Source organism: Acomys minous (genome assembly GCF_964271855.1).
Source record: "Acomys minous genome assembly, chromosome: 2".
NCBI classification, from domain to species: Eukaryota; Metazoa; Chordata; class Mammalia; order Rodentia; family Muridae; genus Acomys; species Acomys minous.
Window position 1 is genome coordinate 79683455 of NC_140484.1, and position 26348 is coordinate 79709802.

The window sequence follows — 26348 nt, forward strand, 5'->3', positions numbered from 1 at the left end:
AACCAACCAGTCCTTTTAGGATCATGGGGACGTGCCTGATGTGCTACCCCCGGTAGCTGACACAGCAGTTGGAACTGCAGAAGGCAGGCCTGGAGAATGGATCAAGACGTTTGGAGTGAAAATACCAAGTGGCCAGAAATAAACGAAAGATCTAAGAATTGACAACAAAATCCCCAGGACTGGGGTAAAACTGGATCTTCTGCACCCCAAGGATGAGCCCTGTTCTGTTCAGCTTCCTCTCCATATCCAATCTGCTAGCAGCAGAGTGCACTCAGAGGGCTGGAGGATGGCTCTGGCAAGGAAGCTCACATGTGCGCAGCTCCAACTCCAAGGGATCTTTGCTCTCTCAGGGCACCCGCACTACACATTCAAACAAAAGCACTCGAAAAGCCAGGCACTGCTTTGGGAGGTTGTACAATTTAGACCAGTGAGGCTCAGCTTGGGTGCATAAACCAACAGGGACAGGCCCTCGAAGGTTATAGACCAGGCTTAACTGCCAGTCCGAATTGTGCTATTTGTCACAGACTGAACTGTGTCACCTCGCCATCGGGAGGATGCACTGCATTCCCAGAAAATAGCGAGCCCAAATAAAATCTTGTGACCTTTTAAAAAAAGGTTATTTCAAGTCAGGTTGGAAAATGTAGGCTGAGCCTTTCTATCGTCAGCAGCAAGAGTACAGACCGGGCTTCAGCAGCGCCTCTGTACGCTGTCTGGGTCCATGCAGTTGTCTTCCTTAGTGCCATAAGGAGGGTCCCTGCCTCACAGAACAAAGAACGAATCCCACAGCCTGGGGCTGCTTCTCATTTGTACTGTGACTAAAACGACAGACTTTATTTTATGGTTAAAATACATATATAGAAAGGGTGGTGGTGGGAGACCAGGTGGAAAGTTAAAGCTGTGCCAGAACAAAACCTGAAATTCTAGTGTCTGAAAGAAGTGTGATTAAAGCCTAAGTGAGTTGTGTGTCATACAAAGTCTCTGTGTAAAGTGATTTTTAAAAAACCCGGCATTCCCCAGCTCTCAGGCACGTTGCCACATACGCGTCTGAGAAAGGTTCTCTCTCATGTGACACAGAGAGCAGCTTCTACTGGAATCGAGTGGAGAATTTGGGAGACACAGGGACGGTCAGGGGGAACTTCACTCGATTTCACCTCCACTGCTGGGTACTTGCGGATTGGGTTTGCCTTGTGCACCTGCAGTGAAAGAAAAGCAAAGTCACCACTTCGGTGGATGCCACAGACCGATGTGCTCAGTCTTTCCTTTTGTCTTTTAGAGGAAAATGGTTGGAAAGGTTTATAGATCCCAATTACAAATTTAAGGGGAAGAAGGGCACAGTAAAATGGAGAAGTGTGATGCCCAAACAGGTTTCTACTGTTGCTCACTGGGCCCCTCACTAAGAATGTCAAACTTATCCCCAGCATAACTTACTAGGGAGAAACAGGGCCTTGCTCAACCGTAGCAGACAAAAGCTACAAGTTAAAATTTTGTGCCAGAGGCTAGAGAGATGGCTCAGCGGATAAGAGCCCTGACTGCTCCTCCAGAGGACCCAGGTTCAATTCTCACCACCCACATGGTGGCTCACAACTCTGTAACTCCAGCCCCAGGGCATGTGGCCCCTCCTCTGATGTGAGGGCATTAGGTACACTCAAGCAAAGCACTCATATGCATAAAATAATACATCTTTAAAAAGTTAAAAATCAATGGTTTTTTTTTTGAGACAGGGTTTCTCTGTGTAGCCTTGGCTATCCTAGATTCACTTTGCACACAAGGCTGGCCTCGAACCCACAGTTATCACCTACCTCTGCCTCCCTGAGTGCTGGGATTAAAGGAATGTGCCACTATGCCTAGCTTAAATAATAATTTCTTTTTAAAATGGGATCTGACACCATTTTCTGGTTCCCATGGGCACTGCATGCACGTGGTACACAGACATGTATGCACTCAAAATGCTCATATCTAAAAAAACAAAAATTTTAAAATATTTTTTAAAATAGCCAGAGTGAAATTTTAAGCTTGTTTGATTGACGTTTAGTACTCAACAAAATCACAGACCAAAACAAAAGGCAAAAGCAATTATCAAGAAGGGCTGCTGGGAAGCAGGTGCCGCCCATCCTTCTGAAGAGTGTAAGATTAGCCCTAGAGCGAGCCGACCTAACACAGTGATAATCAGCACTGATTAACTGTGCTGTAGGGTACTGCCACTGGCCTACACTGAGGACAGCTGTAAGACACAGATTTAAACTGGGAACAAACTCAATAGGCAGGTACCTGGGCAGAAAATAACCACGGACAAACGGCGGCTGATTTTTGAAGTGAACCTATGAGACATTGCACTGTTTGCTCACTCACACCCCCTGTCAGTGCAGATGCAGAATAGATCGTCCCAGCCCCACCAGAAACCAGAAGAGAGACAACAGGGCTGTGCGCGCGCATGCAGCCCGGTCAGTTACCAGCTCTCTGCGAAGCCTGGCTAGCTCCTCCTTCTGTTGCTCCTCTTCTTGTTGCCTCGCTTCCTCCAACTGCTGCATTTTCCAGGCCTCCATTTCAGCCATTTTCTTTTCCAACTCCTGCCGTTCCTTGGCTCTCTTCTCAGTGGCCAGCTGAAAAGGTTCTCTGAGTATAGAAACAAAGACAATATTGACGCATGTGCTGTACTCATAAGGCCCTAGGAATAGGCCAACCCGAAAGACATGGCTAGCAACCAGAAGCTGCCGAGGAAGAAGATGGAGCGAGGCCGCGCCACGGACTCAGAATGCTGAGAAGTCGGAAAGGCCTCTGGAAATCATTTAGTCTAAGAGCCCCGGGTGGTGGGGCAGCTACACTCTCCTACCCAGGGTCTTGGAGTCAGAAGGAAGAGTCCCAATCTCCTGCCACACTGCCGAACGGCACCCTCCCTCATCCACTTGCCCCCCCTTGGGTGTGGCCAGCTGCATCGGCCTCGGTTCCTGTTCTATTAGTCTGTCCCACAGACTTAACACAAAGGGAGCTAGGGGTCCAGCAAAGGCAACAAAAGACTGGGCCTGAGGGAGGAAAGCTACCATGCCCTCAGATAAAGCATCTCTTGTTGACACAGCGCCGTTCTCCCCTAGCTGAGTCCTAAGTATGTCCCGGAAAGCGTGGCACTCTGTCCCACCCGCACGAGCACACAGAACACTACCAGCAGCTGACTTCTTCTCTTTCTTGGGAACAAAGGGCTCTTGGAAGATGACGGTGTTTGGGTGAGCCTTGAAGCAAGCTGCTTTCTGCTGCTGCTTCAGCTCTTCCTCCAGCTGTTAGAAGAAAGTCTGTCAGCCGGCTACTGCAGCCACGACACACATCCTGGACTGCCTGCCTGAGAAGACGGCACTCTCCATCCGCTACTTCTTACAAACGAGTAGTTAGCCTCCGAGGCTCTATTACATCCTGCTTACTTTTGTTTTGAGGTTAAACAGAGAACAGTGATGGTGGCAAAGTTAGATGCCAATTATACCAACCTATAACCAACCATTTGTCTCTAATCACCTATTATGGGCAACTATAACACACACCATGTTGAAAAACCAGCCTATTTTATTGAGAATCAATTCTCCCATCCTGTTTTCTACCAAAGCACTAACTTAACCAGGTGAGACCCTACAGAAACTCCTGACTGAGAAGGAGTCTCACAGTCCCCAGCACTGCTAAAGCAGGCATGAACAAACTTCAGTCTGCTGGCCAAATGCACCTTGAATTACGAATAGGCTTTACATGCCCTAAGGGTCAACTATGCATACAGGGGCAAAGGAGGGGAATGCCCGACAGCCGTCCTATGTAACCTATAAAACCTAAAATAACTATTAGCTGACCTTTTACATAAAACGGATGTGACTCCTGGTTTACATAGAATATATTAAAATAATCAAATCTGTCATCCCGGATGATTTCAGTATAGAATCTACCTAAAGGCCCGCCCACTCACCTACCCACGCCCTCAACCAACCAGCCAACCAGCTGCTCCCCATTCCTACCTGGCACTTCCATATCTCGGCCTTGTAGGCTCCTCTTTTTTCTGTCTCCAAGGAGAAAGGCACAGCCTGAGTCACATTCTTTACCTTTTTCTCTGGCAGGTTAACAATGTCAAAATGGGGCAGAGGAAGTGCCTTGAACTTGGGCACCTAATGGAGCATATAAGAGTAAGAACAACATAAGGGCCTTTTATCAATGGACAGGAAACCTCTCCTGCAGAGGATGTCAGATCCTGTTGACAGCTTCAGGGCCTCCCCACCTTCAAGTCTCTGAGTAACAGGAAACTATAAAGAACTCTTGCCAGACACAGCAACGCACACCTCTAGCCCAGATCCCAGGAGTTCAGCACACCTGCCTAGACTACGTGGTGAGACAATGTCCCCAAACCAAATGAGACCAAAACAGTCTCTGAGCAAGTACGCTGGTGGGCATTTTGTCAATTTGACACAAGCCAGGGTTATCTTGGAAGAATAAACTTCAACTGAAAAAACATGGCCAAACAAGCCTTTTTTTCCCCCCAAGATGCTTTCCGGTTTTATCACAGCAACAGAAAGCAAACGGAGACACAGACAAAGCAATATTTACTCCTGAATATGTGTATGAACCCGAAAGACAGGACGAGTAAGTCAACGTTCAAAGCAGCACAGCCTAGCAGAGAAGCAACGGACCTTTTTTTAGACCCAAAAGAAAACCTAAGCTTTCCTCCTAATATTCCAAACTGGCAGTCACTAGCCTCCTTGTGCCAGACAGATTACTTAATTTCTTGCACAATAAATATTTTATAGGGGGGGTCTTGCAAGAATCAGTGAAAAGCATTGATTTTAGTAGTAATTTTATATAAAAAGTATGTATACATATACTTTTTAAATTCAAAAGTGTTTTTATATATTTAAATATATGGTCTCTTTATATAAAAAGTTCCCTGGGTGAGGTGTGGTGATACATGCCTGTAATCCCAGTACCTGCAAGGGGAAGGCAGAGGCAGGATGACGACCGCAGATACTGCTCAAAACAAACAAATAAACAAGCAAATAAACGGGTGGGGGTGGGGGGAGAGGTTCCATTTGAGGAATCAGAGAATTGTATTCTGCAAATTACACAGGTGAGACACCTACCTCCCCCTTCTGCATTTCTTTTATTTTCTTTTCCTTCTGCAGCTGGCGTTCTTTGTCTCGGGTGTCAAAGGAGAAAGGGCATACCTCCACATTTCTTGCCCCTGGGATGTGGGGCTTATAAGGCACTCCATAATGAGGTACAGGTTGAGCTCTTATCACTACTGGTTTATCCTCTTCCTAAGAGAGAAACTATGGGTTAGAAGCAAGACTCCTCCTTTGGCCCCAGCTCACCCTCTTCAGAATGTGGGAAAATCCACTAATTAATACAAGTCCACAGCCCTGGGTGGCCTAGCTTCCTTTTCTTTCGAGGACAGACAGTGTCAATTCAGCAGCCGCATCATGGATCAAAGCAATGTAACAGCATTTGGTAAATGACTATCACAATTACTCTGTAAAAATCTCACATTTCTCACAGGAATGCTGGGATAGCTAAGTGAGGTCAGAGAGATAAAATGAAGATCAGAAGAAAGGTGCTAAGTAAGCATGCTTACACCTTAGACTCTGACTCAGACTCCAGACTCCACTCCAACATGTGACTGGAATTAATGGTTGCCAAACCCAGAATAGGACCAAGTAAGTTGTTTGGGTTCAAGCTAGTAACCTAAGATTACCATGTATTTTAGTTCCAACTGAACCTATAAAAAGGTTTATGCTGAGATCTGCTATAAAATTACCCTAACTCTGGATATTTATAGATAAAATGGGAGATGTAATAAGAAGCTAGCATGATCAAAATGACAGTTCACATTTTACCATTCTATGAATCATCACCTTTAGTCACCTTTGTGACCCTTGGGTGTTAAGGACAATACAGTGTAACTGCTTGGTATGGATTTTAAAGGTCCTTTACTAACAGTGACAATAATTCAGGGAACTCTTGACCATGTTACAAGCACAGCATGATCTCAACGCTCTACAGTCGAATCTCTAATGCTCAACTTTCCTGCTCTTCTCATAGCTTGTAACCCACTATCACCGACCGCCAAGCCCCACCCACTACAGTGCGCTAGAGGGACAAGGCAGATGATCAGACACCCGTGTCAGGCTTACAGACAAGAGCTGACTGCCTCTGGGCCCCATTAAGTGTAAAGACTCAGAGTGGTCATGTAGAAGGAAAAAAGGGGCCCCCTCTCCCTGGGGGAGTCACCTCATCTTCTCTGGTGGGCACTCGGATCCTGTTCTTCAATGCAAAAACTGGTGACTTGGGGACAGTAGCTGGAATTACTTTCTTTTCAGGAACACCCTAGAAAGAACACAACTCAATTAGACATCCCATGTCTAACTGAAATACTAAAAACTGGGAAGCTAAAAAATACTAAAAAGTCAGGAAGATAAAAGCTGGATGAGGGGCCACTTGCCAAACAAGCCTGACTCAAAGTTGTCCTGTGATCTCCACATGAGCACGCAAGGACTAACACTCATATAAACGTCACACGCGCACATGCACACGATCTGTGCCAAGACAACAGAAGCCTCCACTGCCAGCACTGCCAGGACTCTAGAAGAAGCCCCACTCAAGGAAACCAACTGAGAAATGTGTAAATCCCTTAAACAAAATAGTGTAGTGTTTACATGTAACCTATGCACATCTTTCCATATATTTCATGTCATTAGTATATTGTTCATAATTCTTAACACGACGAAAATGTGTTGAGTGCACTTATCATATTATGTAGGGAATATTAGCCAAGGAAAGAAGCCTGCATATGATCAGTACAAATGTTATCTCTTCCATCCATAGTTAGCTGAATTCACAGAAAGAGAACTCCAAATTGTAGTTGATGGTACCTGTTAAACCTCACTGTGCTTAAGTCAGAAGCTCCCCTCCTGTGCCTTGTCTGTACGTGCTGTAAAGCTGGTGTTATTTCAGTCCATGAATCTCCAGTACCCAGGGAGATCTTATTCATTTAAGGCCATCAGTAAATGTTAGCTAACTGAATACAGGACGGCTTGCACCTTGGATTCAGAGGCTCCTGTGGGAGCCTGTCGACTCAATAATACCGCAACCACTCAGCACAGGCTTCAGTCTTACAGTGGCCCCGCCCACAGAGTCTCTAGCCCAGGATGGCCTTAGGCTCCCTAAATAGCTGGAGATGACCTTAAATTCCTCCTGAATATTGGGATTACAGATGTCCATAAATCCTGGTTTATGTGATAACCAGGACTGAACCCAGAGCACCCACATGCTAGACAAGTGCTCTATACTCCTACCTCTGGGTTTTTCAAAGCCACTTTATGGGGCATATAAAATACTCGTTTGATATTTACTCTAGTTTTATTTTTTAAAGACAGACTCTCATTATAAAGACCAAGCTGAAGTAAAAAAATAAAAATAAAAGGGGTGGGGGCACTGGAGAGATGGCTCAGAGATTAAGAGCACTGACTGTTCTTCCTGAGGTCCTGAGTTCAACTCCCAGCAACCACATGGTGGCTCACAACCATCTATAATGTGATCTGATGCCCTCTTCTGGCATGCAGGTGTACCTGCAGGCAGAGCACTGTATACGTAATATATCAATTCGGGGGTGGGGGGGTGGGGGGAGATCAAGCTGGCCTTCAACTCAGACTGCCTCATGAGTGCTGGGATTAAAAACCTGTGCCACCACGCCTGGCTGATATCTACTTGTAATTTTTCAAAATTACTTTTGCCTCTCTATCTTGAACAACTTAGGAAACATGGTTTTAAAAAAAGTGTTAGTTATAACACATTTGGGACTAGCTTGTAAAAGCAAATTGAAGCCAGGCCTGGAGGCACACACCTACAATTACAGCACCTGGGAGGGCGAACAAAAAGTCAGCCACACAGCAAGTTGTAGGCCAGCTTGAGCTAATGTGAATCAGTATCAAAACACAGTAAGATACAAACAAATTAACCTTTAAACATGAAGATGTGCTATCATGAAGACAGACAGACAGTCTCTCCCCTGAGGGTAACAGGTCCCTCTAGAGGAGTCCCACAGCAGGGAGGCTCATTCTGCTGCACATTTTTTTGGTTTTTTGAGACACGGTTTCTCTGTGTAGCCTTGGCTGTCCTAGACTCGCTTTGTAGGTCAGGCTGGCCTCAAACTCACAGTGATCCACCTGCCTCTGCCTCCCGAGTGCTGGGATTAAAGGTGTGCGCCACCACGCCCGGCTCTGCTGCATTTTTAAGGATTATTTTTTTAAGTGTATGCATGTTTGCCTGCATGTATATATGTATGTATGTGCACCATGGCATGCCTGGCAGCAGAGCGGGTCAGAAGAGTTATGGATGGCAGTGAACCCTCATGTGAAGCCCTTTAAACTGCATCTCTTTTCAGCACATATGTTCCGATCAGTCTGCATTTTAGCCACACATTGCCTCTCTCACTAGACCTACATACAGTCTAAGAGCAAATCCACTCCTGCTGCATCTCTTTGTCATCCGCAGCCCAATGCGCTGGTGTCCTGGTCACAGCATCAACCTGAACACTTCTGGGTCACCTCAGGACACCTCAAGTATTCTTACCACAACATCTTCCAAGATCTTAGTGGGGCAAGGTCTGGAATGAAATTCAAAGTGTTCCTCCTCTGGCTTTTTCTTTGCCTCTCGCTCACGAATTCGTTTCTCAATTTCCAAATCAAAACCAATAGGCTGAGTAGGCGGCTTAATGGGCAGCGTCTTGGGCAAGATGGGGCCACCTTCAAAAATCCTGGGATCAAATTCCTGTGCTTTGAATTTGTATCTGTAACAAAGAAATTTAAGTAATAAATACAAAATGCTTTTAAATCACATAAAATCTGCACAAAGTAGAACAGAACCTATAAATAAGCAGTAAGATGGTCCACCATGTACACAAAATCCATCCTCTCCACAGCCGTGTTCTTCACCTCCTGAAAAAAGAGTAAATGACATCGTCGAAACCCTGTTGGGGCTGGGGCTGGGGCTGGGCTCCATGGAGGCAGGTGCCTGTAATCCTAGCACTCAGCAGGCAGAGAGAGGAGGACCAGAAACTCAAATTTGGGGCTGGAGAGATGTCTTAGGTTAAGAGTACTGGCTGCTACTCCAGACAAGGCTCAATTCCCAGGATCCACGTGGTGACTAACAACCGTCTGTAACTCCATCTCCACAGGACAGAAAGCCTCCCCTGGCTTCCATGGGCCCCAGGCATGTCAGTGATAAGGAAACATTACATGCAAGCAAAACTCCCATAAACATAAAATGAAAAAGTCACCTTTGGCTAATAGCAATTTTGAGGCTCGCTAGGAATGCATGAACCCCTGCAGGCTGACGACCTAGGTCTGTAATCCCAGAGATCCAGGCCAAGGCAAGAGACTAACATAATCAAGACACACCTGAGCTACACAGCCAGCCCAAGCCACTCAGTGAGGCTCTACTTGAAAACAACAGCACAGTGTTTGTCCTACGTGCACATGGGCCCTGGGTTTCACCCCAGTACCATAACGATCATGGCCGGTGCAGGGAGATGAGCTTCAGTGCTGACTACATTAAGTTCCAGCTTCTCCCGAGAGTCAAGCTGCAGGTGCTTTGATAATCAGGCAAAGGTGTGGTCTACCTAGACTAACCTTATCCTCAATTAGAATCCAAAGTGAGGCTCTGCTACCCCCATTACATTGCACTGAATTGGGTGTTTATCAGATGATGCTCCAGGGCACCTCCATGGTCCCACTCTCAGTCAGAGAGGCAGGAACACAGCCTACGGAGTCACTGCATGCCACACATTTCATGGGAAGGAAAACAGCCACCACTGTCGCCGTGGGACTGAAAGTGAGCAGGGACCTACTGTTGCAGTTTCTCAAGCTCCTCAGCCTCCTGCTCTGCTGCACTTTTGCACGTCACAGGCCTTGCACGGTATTTGGTTTGCAGTACGGGAGTCTGGGGATCTCGGTTCATCTTGGTCGCAGATCTGGAGGGTAACAAGTCTGTAAAACAAAATTGCAGACATCTGCTTAGTTCCCCAAGATCCAGGTCACGTGGAAGTGCTGAGTCAACTAGATAGAAATGGATGAACCAGAGAACCTGGCTTTGTAGGATCAACTCAGCTTATGCCAATCAACCTGACAAATGTTCCCTCCCTTCCTCCTTTTTTTTTTTTTTTTTTTTTTTTGGTTTTTCGAGACATGGTTTCTGTGTAGCCTTTGCTGTATTGGACTCACTCAGTAGACTAGACTGGCCTCGAACTCACAGTGATCCACCTGCCTCTGCCTCCCAACTGCTGGGATTAAAGGAGTGCGCCACCACCGCCCAGCTCCCTATCACTCTTACTGAAGGATAGTTTTTAGACAAGTTCTTCTGCCATCTCTGCACTCTGTCTGAAGGGCCCTTGCCACTCCACAGCCCTTTCCATTGACAACAGCAACTGTTTTACTATGTTCACTATGTTTTTATTACCAGACCTTTACTGAGTAACTCCCAACTTTGAGTTTCACAAAAAACATCTGTATCAAAGCATCCAGGCCACCACACACAGCAAGTGAGATGGAAAAGTCAGCATGGTGGATCACATCTGCAGTCCAAGCATTTCGGAAGCTGAGGCAGAAGGATCAGTTTATGGCCAGTTTATACTACATTTCAACTTCCAAAGCGACCTCACTATAGAACTACACCAAAGAGAGGAAGGAAAAAAAAAAAAAAGGAAAGTCAGATAGTCGACTGGGGAAAGTTAGAGAAAGTCAAGAGGCAGACAGAGAGAAAACAACCATGCCAACACATCATTAGAGCAGTAGTTCTCAGCCTTCCTAACGCTGTGACCCTTTAATACAGTCCTCACGTCATGGTGACCCCAACCATAAATTTATTTTTGTTGCTACTTCATAACTGTAATTTTGCTACTCTTACGAATTGTAATGTGTTTTCCAATGGTCTTAGGTGAACCCAGTGAAAGGGCCGTTTGACCCCAAAAGGGGTCCCAAGGGTTAGAACCACTGATTTAGAGCATTACAAACACTCACAGGAGGTATTGGTTTCCCTGGTCAATAACAACCTTATCAATTTTCATAATTACTTAGAACAAATCTAATTCATTCACTGGCTTCTCTTTTTAAACAGAGTCTGATTATGAAACCTTGGCTAGGTGGGAACTTAATTCCATGAGGATTAAAAAATTCACTATGTTCATATTATAAAATATTAGAATATAATAGCAATATTAAAAATACCGTATTTAAGTTGGGCACGGTAGTGCACACCTTTATTCCCAGAACTCAGGAGGCAGAGGCAGGCGGATTTTGTAAGTTCCAGGCCAGCCTGGGCTACAAAGTGAACCCAGGACAGCCAAGGCTACACAGGGAAACCCTGTCTCAAAAAACAAAACCAAAAACCAAGAAATGGTATTTAAGGAGAACACAGCAGCAGAGCGGTGGAGTGCTTGCCTAGCTGAATCACCAGCACTGCAGTAGGAAGAGAAAAACTGCATTTAAAGCAACTCATGTGGCCACCTTAAAAAAGTGCGAAACAATGCATAATAGAAAATTTGTAGATACGAACCCTTACCTCCCAAATGCTGAGGTTACAAGCATGCACCACCAACCCAGCTTTGTTACAGGATATTTTATCTCAATGTGATTGATCCCTCAGATTGTATTTGATCCCTGTATGGTCCCTCAGATTGTGAACTGTAAAAACCTATCTTTTGTTTGGTGTGGCTGAGTCCTAGCACACACCTTCAGTCCAAGATCTTCCTGGACACAGGATTTAATAAAGTTAAAGCCAGCTGACAGGAATCAGAGAGCAGAAGGGGTCTTTGGCATTTTCCACTCTCGGGATTTTAGCTTTAGTTCTCAGGCTCTTAGCTCTCTAACGCCCCAGCTCCTTGACATTTGGCTTTTTGGACTTTGAGCTACCAAGGCTTTGGCCTTGGGGTTTTTGACCTTTTCTTCCTGGGTTGTCAACTGAGCTGGTGAGACTTTTGGGCCTTCTCCATCGGGACGTGAGCTGGGTGCTTTCTCTGCCTTTCTGAGCTAGCAGGTTTTTCACCCAGGATCTGGTTCCTGTGTCTTTATTGGTAAAATAGAACGATCTGGGATTCTCATTTAAAACAATACTGCTTAGCCATATTCTCCTGATAGCTTGGTTTTACATTGTTTTGAGTCTTTAGACTTTACCTTCTTGCAGAACTTGTTTTTGTAAAAACAAAAACAATTGAAATCCTTTCATCTGTTCACCTTCAAATCTATACAAACTTGTCAGCATTGACTCTTTCAACCAGGTGTGATGGTGCATGAATGTAATCCCAACACTTGAGGAGGCAGAAACAGGTGGATCTCTGTGAGCTTGAGGCCAGCCTGGTCTACAAAATGAGTCTAGGACAGTCAAGGCTACACAGAGAAACCCTGACTTGAAAGTAAAAAATAAGGGGGGGTTTGAAGGGAGCTAGAGAGATGGCTGAGAGGTTAAGAGCACTGACTGCTCTTCCAGAGGTCCTGAGTTCAATTCCCAGCAACCACATGGTGGCTCACAGCCATCTGTAATGTAATCTGATGCCCTTTTCTGCCCTATAGGTGTACATGCAGGACATAATAAATAAATCTTTTTTTTTTAATAGAGAAAAAACAAGAACAAAGAAACAAACAACAATCCCTCTTGCTGTGCCAGTGACTGTGGAAGCGGCTCCAGCCAGTGAGGTGCTGGTAGGAAACTTACTCTCCTCCTTCTTGTTCCTCAGGTGATATCTATTAGGGGCTCGTCTGTGGAAAGCTTCAACCTGCTGTGCAATGGGCACATATGTAGACGCCGCTTCATCAAATGTTCTTTTCTTTCCTTTGGACAGATTGAAAGGCTTAACGATAGTACATCCTTTAGTCACTCGGGCCTGTGAAGAGAGAAGTTGTTCAGCAACTTAAGTGAGATCTTCCGCAAGCCACGTGCTCACACAGGTGCTCGACCGGAATCCTCACAGCTAGTTTACCAATCCTTTATCATTTTTCTCTTTTTGAAAAATATAGCACTTAGGAGATTGTTTGGCCATAGTACATATGCAGTTTCCCCCAAGTATATAAATGTTTGGAACCCATCAAGAGTAAGTGTTCTTAAAAGTCAAGGGGGGGGGGAGTCTAGCACAGTAGTGCAGGCCCTGTAATCCGAGCACTCGGGAGGCAGAGGCAGGCAGATCTCTGTGAGTTCGAGGCCAGCCTGGTCTACAAAGGGAGTCCAGGACAGCTAAAGCTACCCAGAGAAACCCTGTCTTGGAAAAAGAAAAAACATAAAAACAAAGGGAGGAGAAAAAAAAGGGAAACACACACACACACACACACACACACACACACACACACACACACACACACCATGGGCTGCTGTGGCTGCTATTCCAGGTCAGACAGAAGCCTAACTTCTCTCCATGCATAACCTCAAACTGACTGATGCAACAGCCTTCTTCACTGAGTATCATTAATTTTTTAATCTATTTTTCATGAGTTGTTTTAGACAGGTCTCTCTGTGTAGCCCTGGGTGACTTGGAACTCACTATTTAGACCAAGCAGCCTTGAACTCACAAGAGATCTATCTGCCTCTGCCTTTCCAAGTGCTAAGATTAAAGGCTTGCTCCATTATGCCTGGCTGGATCATTAATTAAACTGATCAGAACAGAAGCAAAACTCAAGGACATCATTTCTAAAGTGGCAGCACCAAATTCAGGGTTTAAGGCTGACCCAGACCAGCCAGTGTCCAGCCTCATCTCAATAAAAGGCAATGGTGACTATGAATGCGAGCAGCTTACTAGTCCTGGAATGTTGACTTGGGACCATCATTGCTTCTGGTGGAGCCCTGCTAATGAACGGGACACACGCATGATCTATAGGCATTCACAGCGACAAAACACACATACACATAAAATAAACAAGTAAATAAAAGGGGGAGGGCCTGGAGAGGAGGCTCAGTGGTTAAGAATACCTGCTCTTCTTCCAGAAGACCTGAGTTCAATTCTCAGCACCCACATCAGGTGGCTCAGAACTACCTCTAACTCCCAGCTGTCCAGGTGAAGATCCAACGCCCTCTCTGGCCTCCACCATCACCCACAGACACATGGCATAACTCACCAGACACTTAGGTCTAACCATAAATAATAAAAAGGAAATAAAACTTTGCCTGAGGTCAGGAGTGGTAGTGCAAGCTCACCATCCCATTACTGGGGAGGTGGAGGCAGGAGGATCAGGAGTTCCAGGTTATCCTCAGCTACACAGCAAGCTTAAGGCAAGCCTCGATTGAGACCCTGTCTTTAAAAACAAAAACAAAACCAGGCTCTAAGGTAAGAGTGTCTATTTAAATTTAAAAAAAAAAAAAGACAAACGGTGGTGGTGCATCCCTTTAAACCCAAAGGAGTCAGAGGCAGGCAGATACTCTGAATTTGAGGACAGCCTCGTCTACAAGGCAAGCCCAGGACAGCCTAGGCTACACAGAGAAAGGTCCTGGATTCTATAGAAAAGCAGGTCATGGGGGAAACAAGCCAGTAAGCAGTGCTCCTCTATGGCCTCAGCATCAGCTCCTGCCTCTAGGATCCTGTCCTGTTTTAGTTAGTTGCTGACTTCCTTGAAGCAATGTGGAAGTGTAATCCAAATAGATCCTTTCCTCCCCACATATCTTTGGTCATGGTGTTTCATCACAGCGATAGAAACCCTGATTAAAGCAGTCTGTATATTGGTGTGTGTGTGTGTGTGTGTGTGTGTGTGTGTGTGTGTGTGTGTGTGTGTGTGTGTGTTGTCAGCATTCCTTATTCCTAGGAGTTTTCTGTTAGGCTTGAGGCCTCCTGAGCTTTCCCTCACCCGTGCTAGCATTTCTACTGTGGTCATCCTCGTTTAGCTCCTGTTGGTGAGCTCGTGTGTACCTTCTGACAGTCCTAGGAGAGAACTCCCTGATGCAGTGGGCTTGGGGCAGACCTCTCATAGTGTGTCCCGTTCATTAGCAGGGCTCCACCAGAAGCATTTGTAGTCACCGCTGCCTACAGGAGGCGGGGCCTTTGGAGACTTGGGATTGTTTTGGCTGTTCATCGCTCCACTTCGAGATGCTCCTAGAGAGAACCACTTGGGGGAAGGCTTTGGGGCTCCGGCTCCGGCTCCTGCTGAGGTTCCGGGTTCTGGTTACTCCAGGTTCCAGCAGAAGAAATCCTGCTGATTACGCCAGGAGAATCATTCCTCAGAACTGATATCGTTACAGTTTTGTTATTGTATTCTTTAATCCTCTTTTCCTATTGTTTAGGTTAGTTGGGTTATAAGTGACATACGCTCTGTTAATAAGTTTGTAATAAAATATATTGGTTAAGAAAATTGAGCCTACATCTGGCCCTGTGTAGCCCATGTCGGCCTGAAAGAAGCTATGTAGCATAGGCTGATTGTTGTTTTGTTTTGTTTTTGGTTTTTTGAGACAGGGTTTCACTGTGTAGCCTTGCCTTGCTGTCCTAGACTCACTTTGTAGACAAGGCTGTCCTCGAACTCACAGTGATCCTCCTGCCTCTGCCTCCCAAGTGCTGGGATTAAAGACGTGCGCCACCACGCCTGGCTTAGGCTGTTGTTTTAAATAGGTGTTTTTTCTTATAGTTCATTTATTATCTTATGTACATTGGTGTTTTGCCTACGCGTGTCTATATGAGGGCATTGGATCCCCTGGAACTGGAGTTACAGACTGCCCTGTGGGTGCTGGGAGTTGAACCTGGGTCCTCTGTGAGAGCAGCCTGTGCTCCTAACCACTGAACTGTCTCTCCAGCTGGTGTAGGCTACTCTTGAGCTCATACTCCTCTTCCTTCACGGCTGGAGTGCTGGGTTTATGGGTGTGCACCAGCATGCTCTATGTTGTGTGTGCTGGGGATTGAGCCCAGGGCTTTGTATATGCTAAGCTAGAACTCTACCAATTTCTATTTTTAAGACAGAGGCTGTGTATGTTACTATTATGTAACTAAAAGCATTGTTTTTGTTTTACAAGTCTTCTGGCAATTTATGAGTGGAGATGGCTGAGACTTAACACAGGGAAGGCTGGGTTTCTGAAGTGTGTGGGACACACATGGACTCTTGGGAAGCAGGGTTTAGCTAGACAGGGATGAGACAGCCAGGCTGCATATATGTTGAACTGGATGGATAGAAAGGCCCTGTCTAAGTTGACAGCTAAATAGCAAGCGTGGAAAAACTGGATCATACCAAGTAGGTTGGCAAATTTGAAGCATTATTTTGGCCAGGTTTATGTTGAAGAGCTCATTCTCATCAGTTTATGTTGCAGGTGCCATTAAGCTTGGTCAAGAAAAAGCTATGTGGAAAAGTTCTTTGTTTCTGATTCTGGTATCAGGAGAGACTGAGTTTTACATTCCCTTTATATTTTTTTCCCTTTAGCTTTTCTTGGATCTGTTCTTTACAATGGGAGCCTGTACATCCAGCCTCTTCACTTTTCAAATTTTTATTAAGAAATACACACACACACACACACACACACACACACACACACACACACTCAAACATTTTTAGGAGAAGAGCAGAGAGGATAATTTATGTATCCTTTCACAAACACTATTCTTGCCATGGTAGCAGTTAGGAAACAGAATTGATAATGGTGGCATTGACTAGTCTTTGAGTTATTATTTAGATTTGTATTTTGAGACAGAGGCATGTAAATCAGTAGCCCAAGATCCTTTCTTAGAAAAAGATGGAATTAAGCATTAATAGAAAGGTGTTCTATCAGTCAGGGTTCTATGGAGGGACAGGAGATATGTGTGTATTTGGAAGCCTTGCAGGCTGTGGTCCAGCTAGTTTAGCAATGCTGTCCACCAATGGAAGGTCCAGGAATCCAGGAGTTGTTCAGTCTGCAGGCCGGACGGATGAGCTGGGCTCTAACGTCAGTGAGAGAACGGACTTGCCAGCAAGAGCAAGCAGGCAGAGAGAGCGAGCTGCCTTCTTCCATGTCCTTTATATAGGCTGCCAGCAGAAGGTGTGGCCCAGATTAATATGCAGGTCTTCTACCTTGAGAGATCTGGATTAAAAGAATATTTTCCAGCTGGGCATGGTGGCTCACGCCTTTGATCCTCCACAAAATCCAGGACAGCCAGGCCTACACAGAGAAACCCTGCCTTGAAAAAAACAAAACAAAAAGAAAGTGACAAGATTCTGATTAGAAGGGGGTTTTCCCACTTTACATGATTAATTAAGGAAAAAAAAAGTCACAGATGTACCTACCTGCTTGGGTTTTAGTTAATTGTAGTTGACAACTAAGAATAGCCATCACATGTTGACCCCTTGTCAACTTGATGTATCTGCTTATATCTACTTATGCCATTTTTATTTTTATTTTTTGAGACTCCCTATGTAGACCCTGCTGGCCTTAATGTCTGCTTGCCTCTGCCACCCCAGCACTGGGATTGCAGGCTTGTGCCACCATGCCAGGCTACGTATGCAGTTTTGTTTGTTTTTTGTTTTTGTTTTTGTCTTGTTTTTCCAGACAGGACTTCTCTGTTGTAGCCTTACCGCTCCTGGGCTTGCTTTGTAGACCAGGCTGGCCTCGAACTCACAGAGATCCACCTGCCTCTGCTTCCCCAGGGCTGGGATTAGAGGCATGCGCCACCACCTCCTGGCCTCTTAGGCCATTCTTAATTTCCAAACGAAAACAATAGCCAGGTCATAATTACACGTGACATGATGTAACTATCCTTCATAGAGCTGCAAATGCATTATGGATGTTAGACTAGATGGCAATGCTCCTAGAGGGACATTCTTTCTGTTTGTTTTGTTTTGTTTTTCAAGACAGGGTTTCTCTGTGTAGCCTTGGCTGTCCTGGACTCACTTTATAGACCAGGCTGGCCTTGAACTCACAGAACTCCATCTGCTTCTACCTCCACAAGCGCTAGGATTATAGGCATGCGCCACTAAGTTTAGAAGAGCTAATCTTTCTTACCTCTACTGTGGAAAAGCAATCCTATTCCCCTCTGCTAATCTGGACCAGTTGTTATTCCTTTCTTTGCCTGCTGGCTTAAGGGCATCGGAAACCCAAAGGAGCCAGGAGAAGTCTCAACTTCTAGTTCAAATGGATGTTTGTTGTGGCTCCTGGCAGGAGTTGCCGGTTCCCAGTCTGGAACCAAAACTTCTAGGCCAGCAGAACTTAGGGCAGAGGGAACAGGAAGCAAACATTTTCCTAGTGGGTTACTAGGGATGATCGTGCATGGCACAATTCCCTTTTTGACCCCTTGATTCCTGGACCCATGGATCCTGGCGATGGCAGAAGCTGTACCCTATATTAGATGCAGATTCAAATCATGTACTGCCTTCTGGAGAGCTCTGTCCTAGCCCTGCAGCCCGCTGTCACCTAACTGCTGCTGTAACTGTTCTCAAAAGGTCATTCCATCCTTTTCAGGCCAGATGCTTCAGGGTGGTGGGGACTATGGTAAGACCAGTGGCCGTGAGTGTGGGCCCACTGCTGCAAGTCTCTGGCTGTGAAGGGAGCAGAGTCAGCGTCTTCTCTAACTATCCCTGTTACTCTTTTTTTTTTTTTAAATTTGGAACGCTTCACAAATTTGCGAGCGATACAGAGAAAATTAGCATGGCCCCTGCACAAGAATGACACGCAAATCCACATTACTCTTAATGGGCCCATGAACAGTGTCCATGATGGCTGAAATGGAGGTTAGGATGAGCTCGGCAGCATGGCCTTCCACTCACCAAGGCTGACATGGCTACAGCTGCTGCTCAATGCCAGATCTGCCCACAGCAGAGACCAACCCTGAGCCCCAGATATGCCTCAAGTTTTGCCCACTGTGCAGGTTTCCCTTTGCTGGTATCTTTCAGGGTTGCTTTAGAAAGGGGCTGTGATGCTGTAGTTACCCACCTCTGGGTGGCACCTGCATAACAGGCCGAACCATCACTAAACCAGCCCCTCGTCTCCTCTTCTTTGTCTTGGGGCACACCCATGAGGCATGCTTGGCAACACGTGGTACTGCAGTGGGAGTAGAAACATAGGAGGCAGTCGGGCACCTTCTTTTCTTTTTCTTTTTTCCAGTTTTTAGGACAGTTTCTTTGTGTGGCCTTGGCTTTTCTGGACTCATTTTGTAGACCAGGCTGGCCTCAAACTGACAGAAATCTGCCTGCCTTGGCCTCCCGAGTGCTGGGATTACAGGCTGGGATTATGTAACTTGCTTATGCCTTCAGGACCTGCTTGGGCCTGATTACATACATTTTACTTATATTTAGTTGATAATAGATTGCTGATGTGCATGTCCTACTTTATAACACCCAGCTCATGATGACTAGCCTAGGTCACATCACGGCCCATCGTCAAACTTTCAGATTTCCACTAAGGTCCAATAGTAGGTCAAGAGCTGACAATCAAAGGGAACATAGTTGTCTGTAGATGATAGTAGAACCTTGCTCCAAAATCCCAAAGGTCTCTTCTGTGATTCATCTATAGGGGCCTTCCAAAAGCTCCCAACAGCATCCTTATCTGCCACTGATACCTCAAGTACCATCGGGTCTGCTGAATCCTATGGCCCAAGTGGTAGAGCAACCTGCGCAGCAACCAGGTCTTATTCAAAGCTAGTAAAACTTGGAATAAGGGTCAAAATAATATACCTAAGTGAGGAATTATCTAGCTCCAGAATTCAAATGGGCCCACTAAAATACTCTACTTCTTTTTTGATGGGGGGAGGGCTAGGTACAATAATTTATCCTTAACCTTAGAAGGAATATTTCTGCATGCCCCACACGAGTGGATTCCTAAGAGTTTCATTGAGGTAGAAGGCCCTTTAAATTTAGTTGGATTTATTTCCCATCCTCTGATGTGCATGTCACCAAGTTAGAAGTGGTTGCTACCTCCTCACATGGTCCAGTCAGCATAATGTTGTCGCTGTAGTGGACCAATGTGATACTGTGTGGAAGAGACAGCGGTCTCTTTGTTATGACACAAGGCTTGAAGTAAAACTATAAAGGTATACTTCTGGCATGTCGACTAAGCAAATTGCTTCTGTTTGTTCTTATGGACAGGTACTGAGAGAAAGGCTTTTGCTAGATCAGTAGCAGCACACCACGAACCAGGAAATGTGTTAATCTGCTCGCGCATATCAGCTTCACAGAAATCTGCCCACCCCTGCCTCCCCCAGTGCTGGCATTAAAGGCGTGCGCCACCACCGCCCAGCTTGCACAGAAAAAATTTAAAGTTTAACCTTTCAAATACCTTTCTACTGCTTCCAGGTTCTTCATGTGAAGTGTCTGTAAACTGCAAGCATCCACGAGAGGCTTGAGAGTGAGGCCGAGGTTTCTGAGGCCTGGCTGTAGGAGAAACATTAACTACAGGCCAGGTGAGCATCCACAGTGAGTTACACCCAAAGGGTTAAGAGAAACATTAGCATATCAGCCTCTTAAGCCTTTAAGTAACTTGAGTGTCTTTTAAAGCTAATACATGTCTTAGAAATTCTTTAAATTTGGAAAGGAAAAAGTAAAATCACCCACTATCCTGCTTTTTAGAGAAATTATGACTGACATGTGCTGTTGTGTTGGAGATTAAAGGCGGAGCTTCACACACCTTACCACTGAGCTAGCCTCAAACCTTTTTGTACTTTTAATTTTTATTTTATTTTGTGCATATTTTAAATGTTCTTTTATACATGTAGTATTTTGCCTGCATGTGTGTCTGTGCATCTCTTGCCTGTCTGGTGCCCATGGAGGCCAGAGGAGGATGTTGGTTCAGACAGTTGTGAACTATCATGTGGGTGCTGGGAGCCCTACCCAGGTCTTTTGGAAGAGAGGCCCATACTTACTTATTTTCTTTCTTTCCTTCTTTCATTTTTTCTTTTCCAGCAAAGGTTCTGTGTAGCCTTTGCTGTCTGAACTCACTCTATACACCAGGTTGGCCTTGAACTCGCAGAGATCCGCCTGCCTCTGCCTGGGATTAAAGGCGTGAGCCACCACACCTGGCCTGAGAGGCCCAAACTCTTAATTACTGACCCAAGCCTCCAGTTCTTTTTTTTTTTTGGACTTTGTTTTGGTGTTCTGAGACAGTGTCTCACTATGTAGCCCTGCCTGGCCTGGAGCTCACAGGGATCTGCCTGCCCCCGGAGCGCAGCGATGAAAGGTGAGCGCCTCCATAACTGGCCCTTTTGGTACCTTCTATTTGGAGTCAGGGTCTCAGGCTGTGCTGAGACTGGCCTTGAGCCTGTGATTCTCCCGCTTTTACCTCCTGAGTAGTTAGTATCGCAGGTCTGTGCCACCATGCCTAGCATGAACGGCATTATAGATTTTTGAGTATATTTCAAGTAAAAAGAAAGATATGAGGTATGGGGATGGGGAGTACACATACAATGTCAAATTTAGGGGACTGAGGCAGGAGAATCAGAAATTCTGGGCTAGTTTTGCCCATAAATTCAGTTCAAGGGGTCAGCACATGCCTTTAATTTCAGCACTCAGGGGCAGAGGCAGGTGGATTGCTGTGAGTTTAAGACAAGCCTGGTCTACAAAGTGCGTCCAGCACAGCCAGGGCTACATAGAGAAACCCTGTCTTGGAAAAAAAAATTCAGTTCAAGGCCAGCCTAGCCTATATTTTTTGGAGATTCTGCCTCAAAACAAAACAAAAAACAAGCTGTGCTTGGTGGCACATCTTATAATCCCAGCACTTGGGAGGTGGTGGCAGAAGTGTTAGGAGTTGAAGGTCATTCTCAGCAATATAGTCATTTTAAGGCTAGGCCGGGCAACGTGTGATCCTGTCTCAGAAATATGTCATGGGAGGTATGGGGAGCGGGGGAAGCCCTGAATGATTGTGTGTAGTTAATATGAACACACACAGATAAACAAAACAAACGTGGGCCAGGTATGGTAGTGGGCATCTTTAATCCCTGCACTTGAGAAGTAGAGCCAGGCAGATCTCTGTATTTTGTTGTTTTGTTTTTGTTTTTTGTTTTGAGACAGGGTTTCTGTGTGTGGCCTTGGCTGTCCTGGACTCTGTAGATCATGCTGGCCTTGAATTCACTCTTTTTTTTCTTAAATCTCTTTACTTGTCAATCATTTAATTTACTTCTTTTAAAAGTACTCTAAAACTGTACCAGCAGACTAGGCAATCTCAAAGCACGGTGCAGAAAAGCCTGAGATGAGTGCTCTTTCAAAGTAGGAGTGATGATAAGTTTTTCTACCTAGAACACTAACTGGAAAATGTTTTATATAATTTCAGCAAAAAACAAGGATGGGGAAACAAAGAAGAGCAGGGACGTCCTCCAAATGCAGGTTTCTGAATACTCAGCTAGTGTACAACCCCATTCCTCCAGGAAGAACAGAGGAAACACTCTGTCACATGGTGACCTGTCTCACACCTGCTCCTGTGTGTATAAGGCCAAGAGTGACAACAGGAAAGGCCCATGCTACAGCACAGGGCAAACTGGGCCAATTATTTCAGTAAAGGCCTGGAGAGCAAACTCTGTAAGCTTTGTGGGTCAAGGAACCTATTTTGCAGTTGCTGAGCTTTGCTTTCTTAGCATGGAAACAATACAGACAGTGAGTGCATAAACAAGCATACTTGGCTCTGTTTTGATTTTTTAAAAAAAACACTATTTATCAACAGAAATAGTGAGGAGTCAGACCTAGTGGCACAGACCTATAATCTCAACAATTGTGAGGCTAAGAAAAGAGGATAAAGAAATTTAAGCCAGCTTGGACTCTTAATAAGACTCTATCTTAGAAGTGGGGGAAAGCATGAACTTGATTTGAAATGTACTTGATAAGCCATAGTGTGATGGCATCGGATATAGGCTACAGCATTAGCAACTTTAGGTCTGCTTACTACTGTGGGCAGAATCTTCTTGTTTACTGCTTTTTAGCCATATAAAATGGCATTGGACTGCTTGATAAATATAGTCTCTCAGAATTAACAGGCTAGAAGATGATAACAAAGTACAGGCCTGGATTACAAGTGGTAATTAATTATAAATGGCAAACTTCAATAAAGAGGAACAAGAACAGAATAAATTAGATGCTAGGAATAGCAAAAACTGAATTTCTTGAATGTAAGCGGCCATTTTATTTTCATGTATTTAGCCAGGAATTTCTCAGTATCAAGAAGCTGATGACTATGCAACACTGAATATAGGCATTTACATTATATACAGAATCTAAACTGCTAAGTGCATATAAACTATGCTTCCATTGTTATCCTACACAACACACCTACTTTTCAATTCTGAGTTTAAACATTCAGCGATTACCTAGCACAAGCTGGAGACATCTTCTTTCTGATTTATGGATAACTATTAAATTTCCTAAAATATGAGCATACCATTCTTAATGTTAAAACAATAAAAAAATCCAGTAATTACCACCCAAGGGGGCGCTTACTAGTGTTATAGATGACCATGGGCAATAAAGAGATTTCTTTTTAATTAGAACCTCTATCTGCAGGTTATACTTCCTGCTGGGTGCAGATTCCTGCCTTTCCTCCTCGCCTACAGGGAAACACAGGAGTATAATCGGACACTAGGCCAGGCAGGGCAAGTAGCTATAAAGCAAGCTTCGAGAGAAGGTGAGCAACCAAGGCTGTTCCTGGGACTTATTTGATGGCTCCTGAAACCATCATTTCATAGAGTAGAGCTTTTAATGGAAAAATTAAAGCAGAGATTCTCATATTTTAATAAAACCTAGACAGGCCTATTAAAAACACAGCCACCTGGGACCATCCCAGATCTTCACCTTTTGAAACCTGGGAACAGGAAAAATATACCTGTGTGTGTGTGTGTGTGTGTGTGTGTGTGTGTGTGTGTGTGTGTGTGTGTGTACATATATATGTGTATATATGTGTATATATATATATATATATACACATATATACGCATATAAATGTGTGTATACATATACACATACATACACTTTTTTTTAGCCAAACCAAGATTTCTAGATAATTCTGATAAACACAGTCACATGAGAACATCAAACCAAGGAATAATAATAAGTAAGTAATGAAGATAGAGCATCACCTTGTCAGATAAGAACAACCTATGCTCTTTGTCATTGAGTCCAGGAATTCCTCAAGATACATTATAAGTATTTGGAAGCTTATGAATATCCCACATGGAATATATAAATGTCTGCACATTTATTACAGCCATCTAAAATGTTAACTAAAGGTAAACTATGTTTATCTTGGTACCTGAGACAGTACACTCAGTTTTCAGTTCTGAGTTTCAATATTCAGTAATTTCTTTGCCATCTTTAAAACGGCTCAGCTAAAGCAAAGAAAATCATTCCCAGGACCGTTACGTACAAATGCTATCACAGAAGACCTGAGGCTTGAAAATCCAGACTAAGAAGCATAGGCCGTTCAGAGGGCTCGGGAATACTCTGTCACCAGGCCATATTTTGACCTAGAACTGGGGAAGCTGGAAGAGCAGGTGCCCAGGTCTCCCTGAAAGAAGAGAGTGAGAGGAGATGGGGGGAGAGCTCATTAGCTTAAGCAGCTGTCTGTCTACTGAAAGGTACTGGAGCTCCCTGCATGCTGCCACTGGGCCCTTCAGGGGCCAAGTGTCAGGGCTGGCTGACTTGCAGGCAGACCAGCAGCTTCTGAAAGATCTGAAGCCCCAGCTGTGAGCACTTGGCCTGGCGAACACCTGCTGTGAGGTGGGGGATCAGTCCCAGCTCCTCTACTGACCTTAGAAACTGCTCGTCCCTTGGGAAGCTGTTTTGAGGTGGAAGCCCTTCTCCAACGCAGTGTGAACCCCCTTCCCATGCCAAGTCTCTCTTGACCTGACACAAGGAAGGAAGCAACATAACCTCCTTCCCTGTGTCAGCCTTCCTTTAGCCATTCTCTCCACAGAACAAATTAACAAATTAACTTGGTTTTTCTTTGTTGTTGTGTTGTGTTTTGTTTTGTTTGAGACAGGGTCTCACTGACTTGCTCTGGCTGTAGACCAGGCTGTGCTGAAATACAGAGAGAGATCCAAGTAACTCTGCCTCCCAAGTGCTGGAAGCAGAGGCTCACACCACCACACCCTAGGAGCAAATCAACTCTTAAAAATATTACCTAAGCAAGAGTTGTTCAAATTTGGAAGAGAAGGTAGGTACAGGAGGATACGAGTGAGGGAGTAACAATCAGGATGCAATATTAATAAATTATTTAAATATATAAATAAATTTGAAAAAAGGAATTGTTCAAATTCAGGATTGAGATGCATGCTCAGGAACATACATGTGTGTATGTGTGTGCGCACACACACACACACATGCGCAAAAGCATACAGAGTAGCACACACACACAATTTTTTCTGGGTTCATCTATATAAAGCTCAACCATGCATTTTCCTATGCTTCTTCTTCTTGTCATCATTTTCACTAGAGGTTTACGAGAGGATTCAACTGGATGTGATGTCAGCTGCCACCCCAACAGGAAAGACTATGACCCCAAGGTCAAAGGGCAACATCCCATATTGTGCTTCCACAAACACTCTGTTTCCTCATCTGGAAATAGGGCATGATGGGACATGAGATAAGCATTAATTAATGTTTGCGAAGTATTTTTGAGATGCTGATGAGAGCAACAAAGTATTATTTTTCCCCGGAATGGGCGAACAAGCACTTGGCACAAATCCAGCTGAAGCATGCTGCGTTAATTACCCTTAACACTTGAAGCTGCAGTAGGAAATCTATTTTGTATTTGCCTGCCCCAGGCAAATGAGCACCTGTAGTGTCTTACAGTGAATCTCCAAAGGAAATAGGTGGACAAACTGGGCCAAAGAATATAAAGTGGTTCATAAAGACTCCTTTTGTCTTGAGGTAACCATTTTGGAAGGGAAAAAAATGAAATTATAAATATGGATAAATCTTGGGATGTGCAGGTAACTTGTAATGCCAAAAAGAAAGCACGGTTTATCAAATAATGAAGCCGGAGATGTCAAACCATCTGCACACTAGTCTATGTACCTCAAAGACTGTTCAGGTGCTAATTTTTAAGCATTTCATAAAACCCCACAGAAGATAATAGACACTTCATCGAAAAGGCAGAGCTTCCAGGACACAACATACTCAGAGAGGTGAGAGGAGCACTCGGTAGGCTTCAAGGAAGACTGTTTAAATATCACATGGAAGCCAGAAAGCTTGCGCACGAAAACCTGGGTTCAGAGACTATCACAAAAATGCAAGCAAAATGCTCTAGGCTAGCAGAAATGGGGGAGCGGGAGCTGCTCTCTAGAGAAGCGGAAACCCAAACTCTCAGTTACTCTACCGTTTAAAACTGACTTGAGAGGACACTTCTGAACTAATGCAGGATAGAAAGGCATTTACCAGCTCCGAAGGCCTTAAACTTTGGAGACAGAAAGCAGGAAATCTCTTCCAAGTCCTCTTGTG

The 26348-nt window shown here is 44.7% G+C and overlaps 1 protein-coding gene across 1 annotated transcript; it reads right to left on the reverse strand.

Moving 5' to 3' along the window:
* Positions 1–1040: 1040 nt before the first annotated feature.
* Positions 1041–14955, reverse strand: LOC311591853 (targeting protein for Xklp2-like; the record flags this gene model as incomplete). The annotated part of the gene is given in 11 exon segments (XM_084771691.1): positions 1041–1132; positions 1134–1193; positions 2451–2665; positions 2831–3269; positions 3987–4133; positions 5100–5276; positions 6247–6342; positions 8587–8803; positions 9863–10001; positions 12721–12915; positions 14835–14955. Coding segments are annotated over 11 exon segments (1854 nt in total). The 3' UTR covers positions 1041–1084.
* Between the last annotated feature and the right edge of the window lie 11393 nt (positions 14956–26348).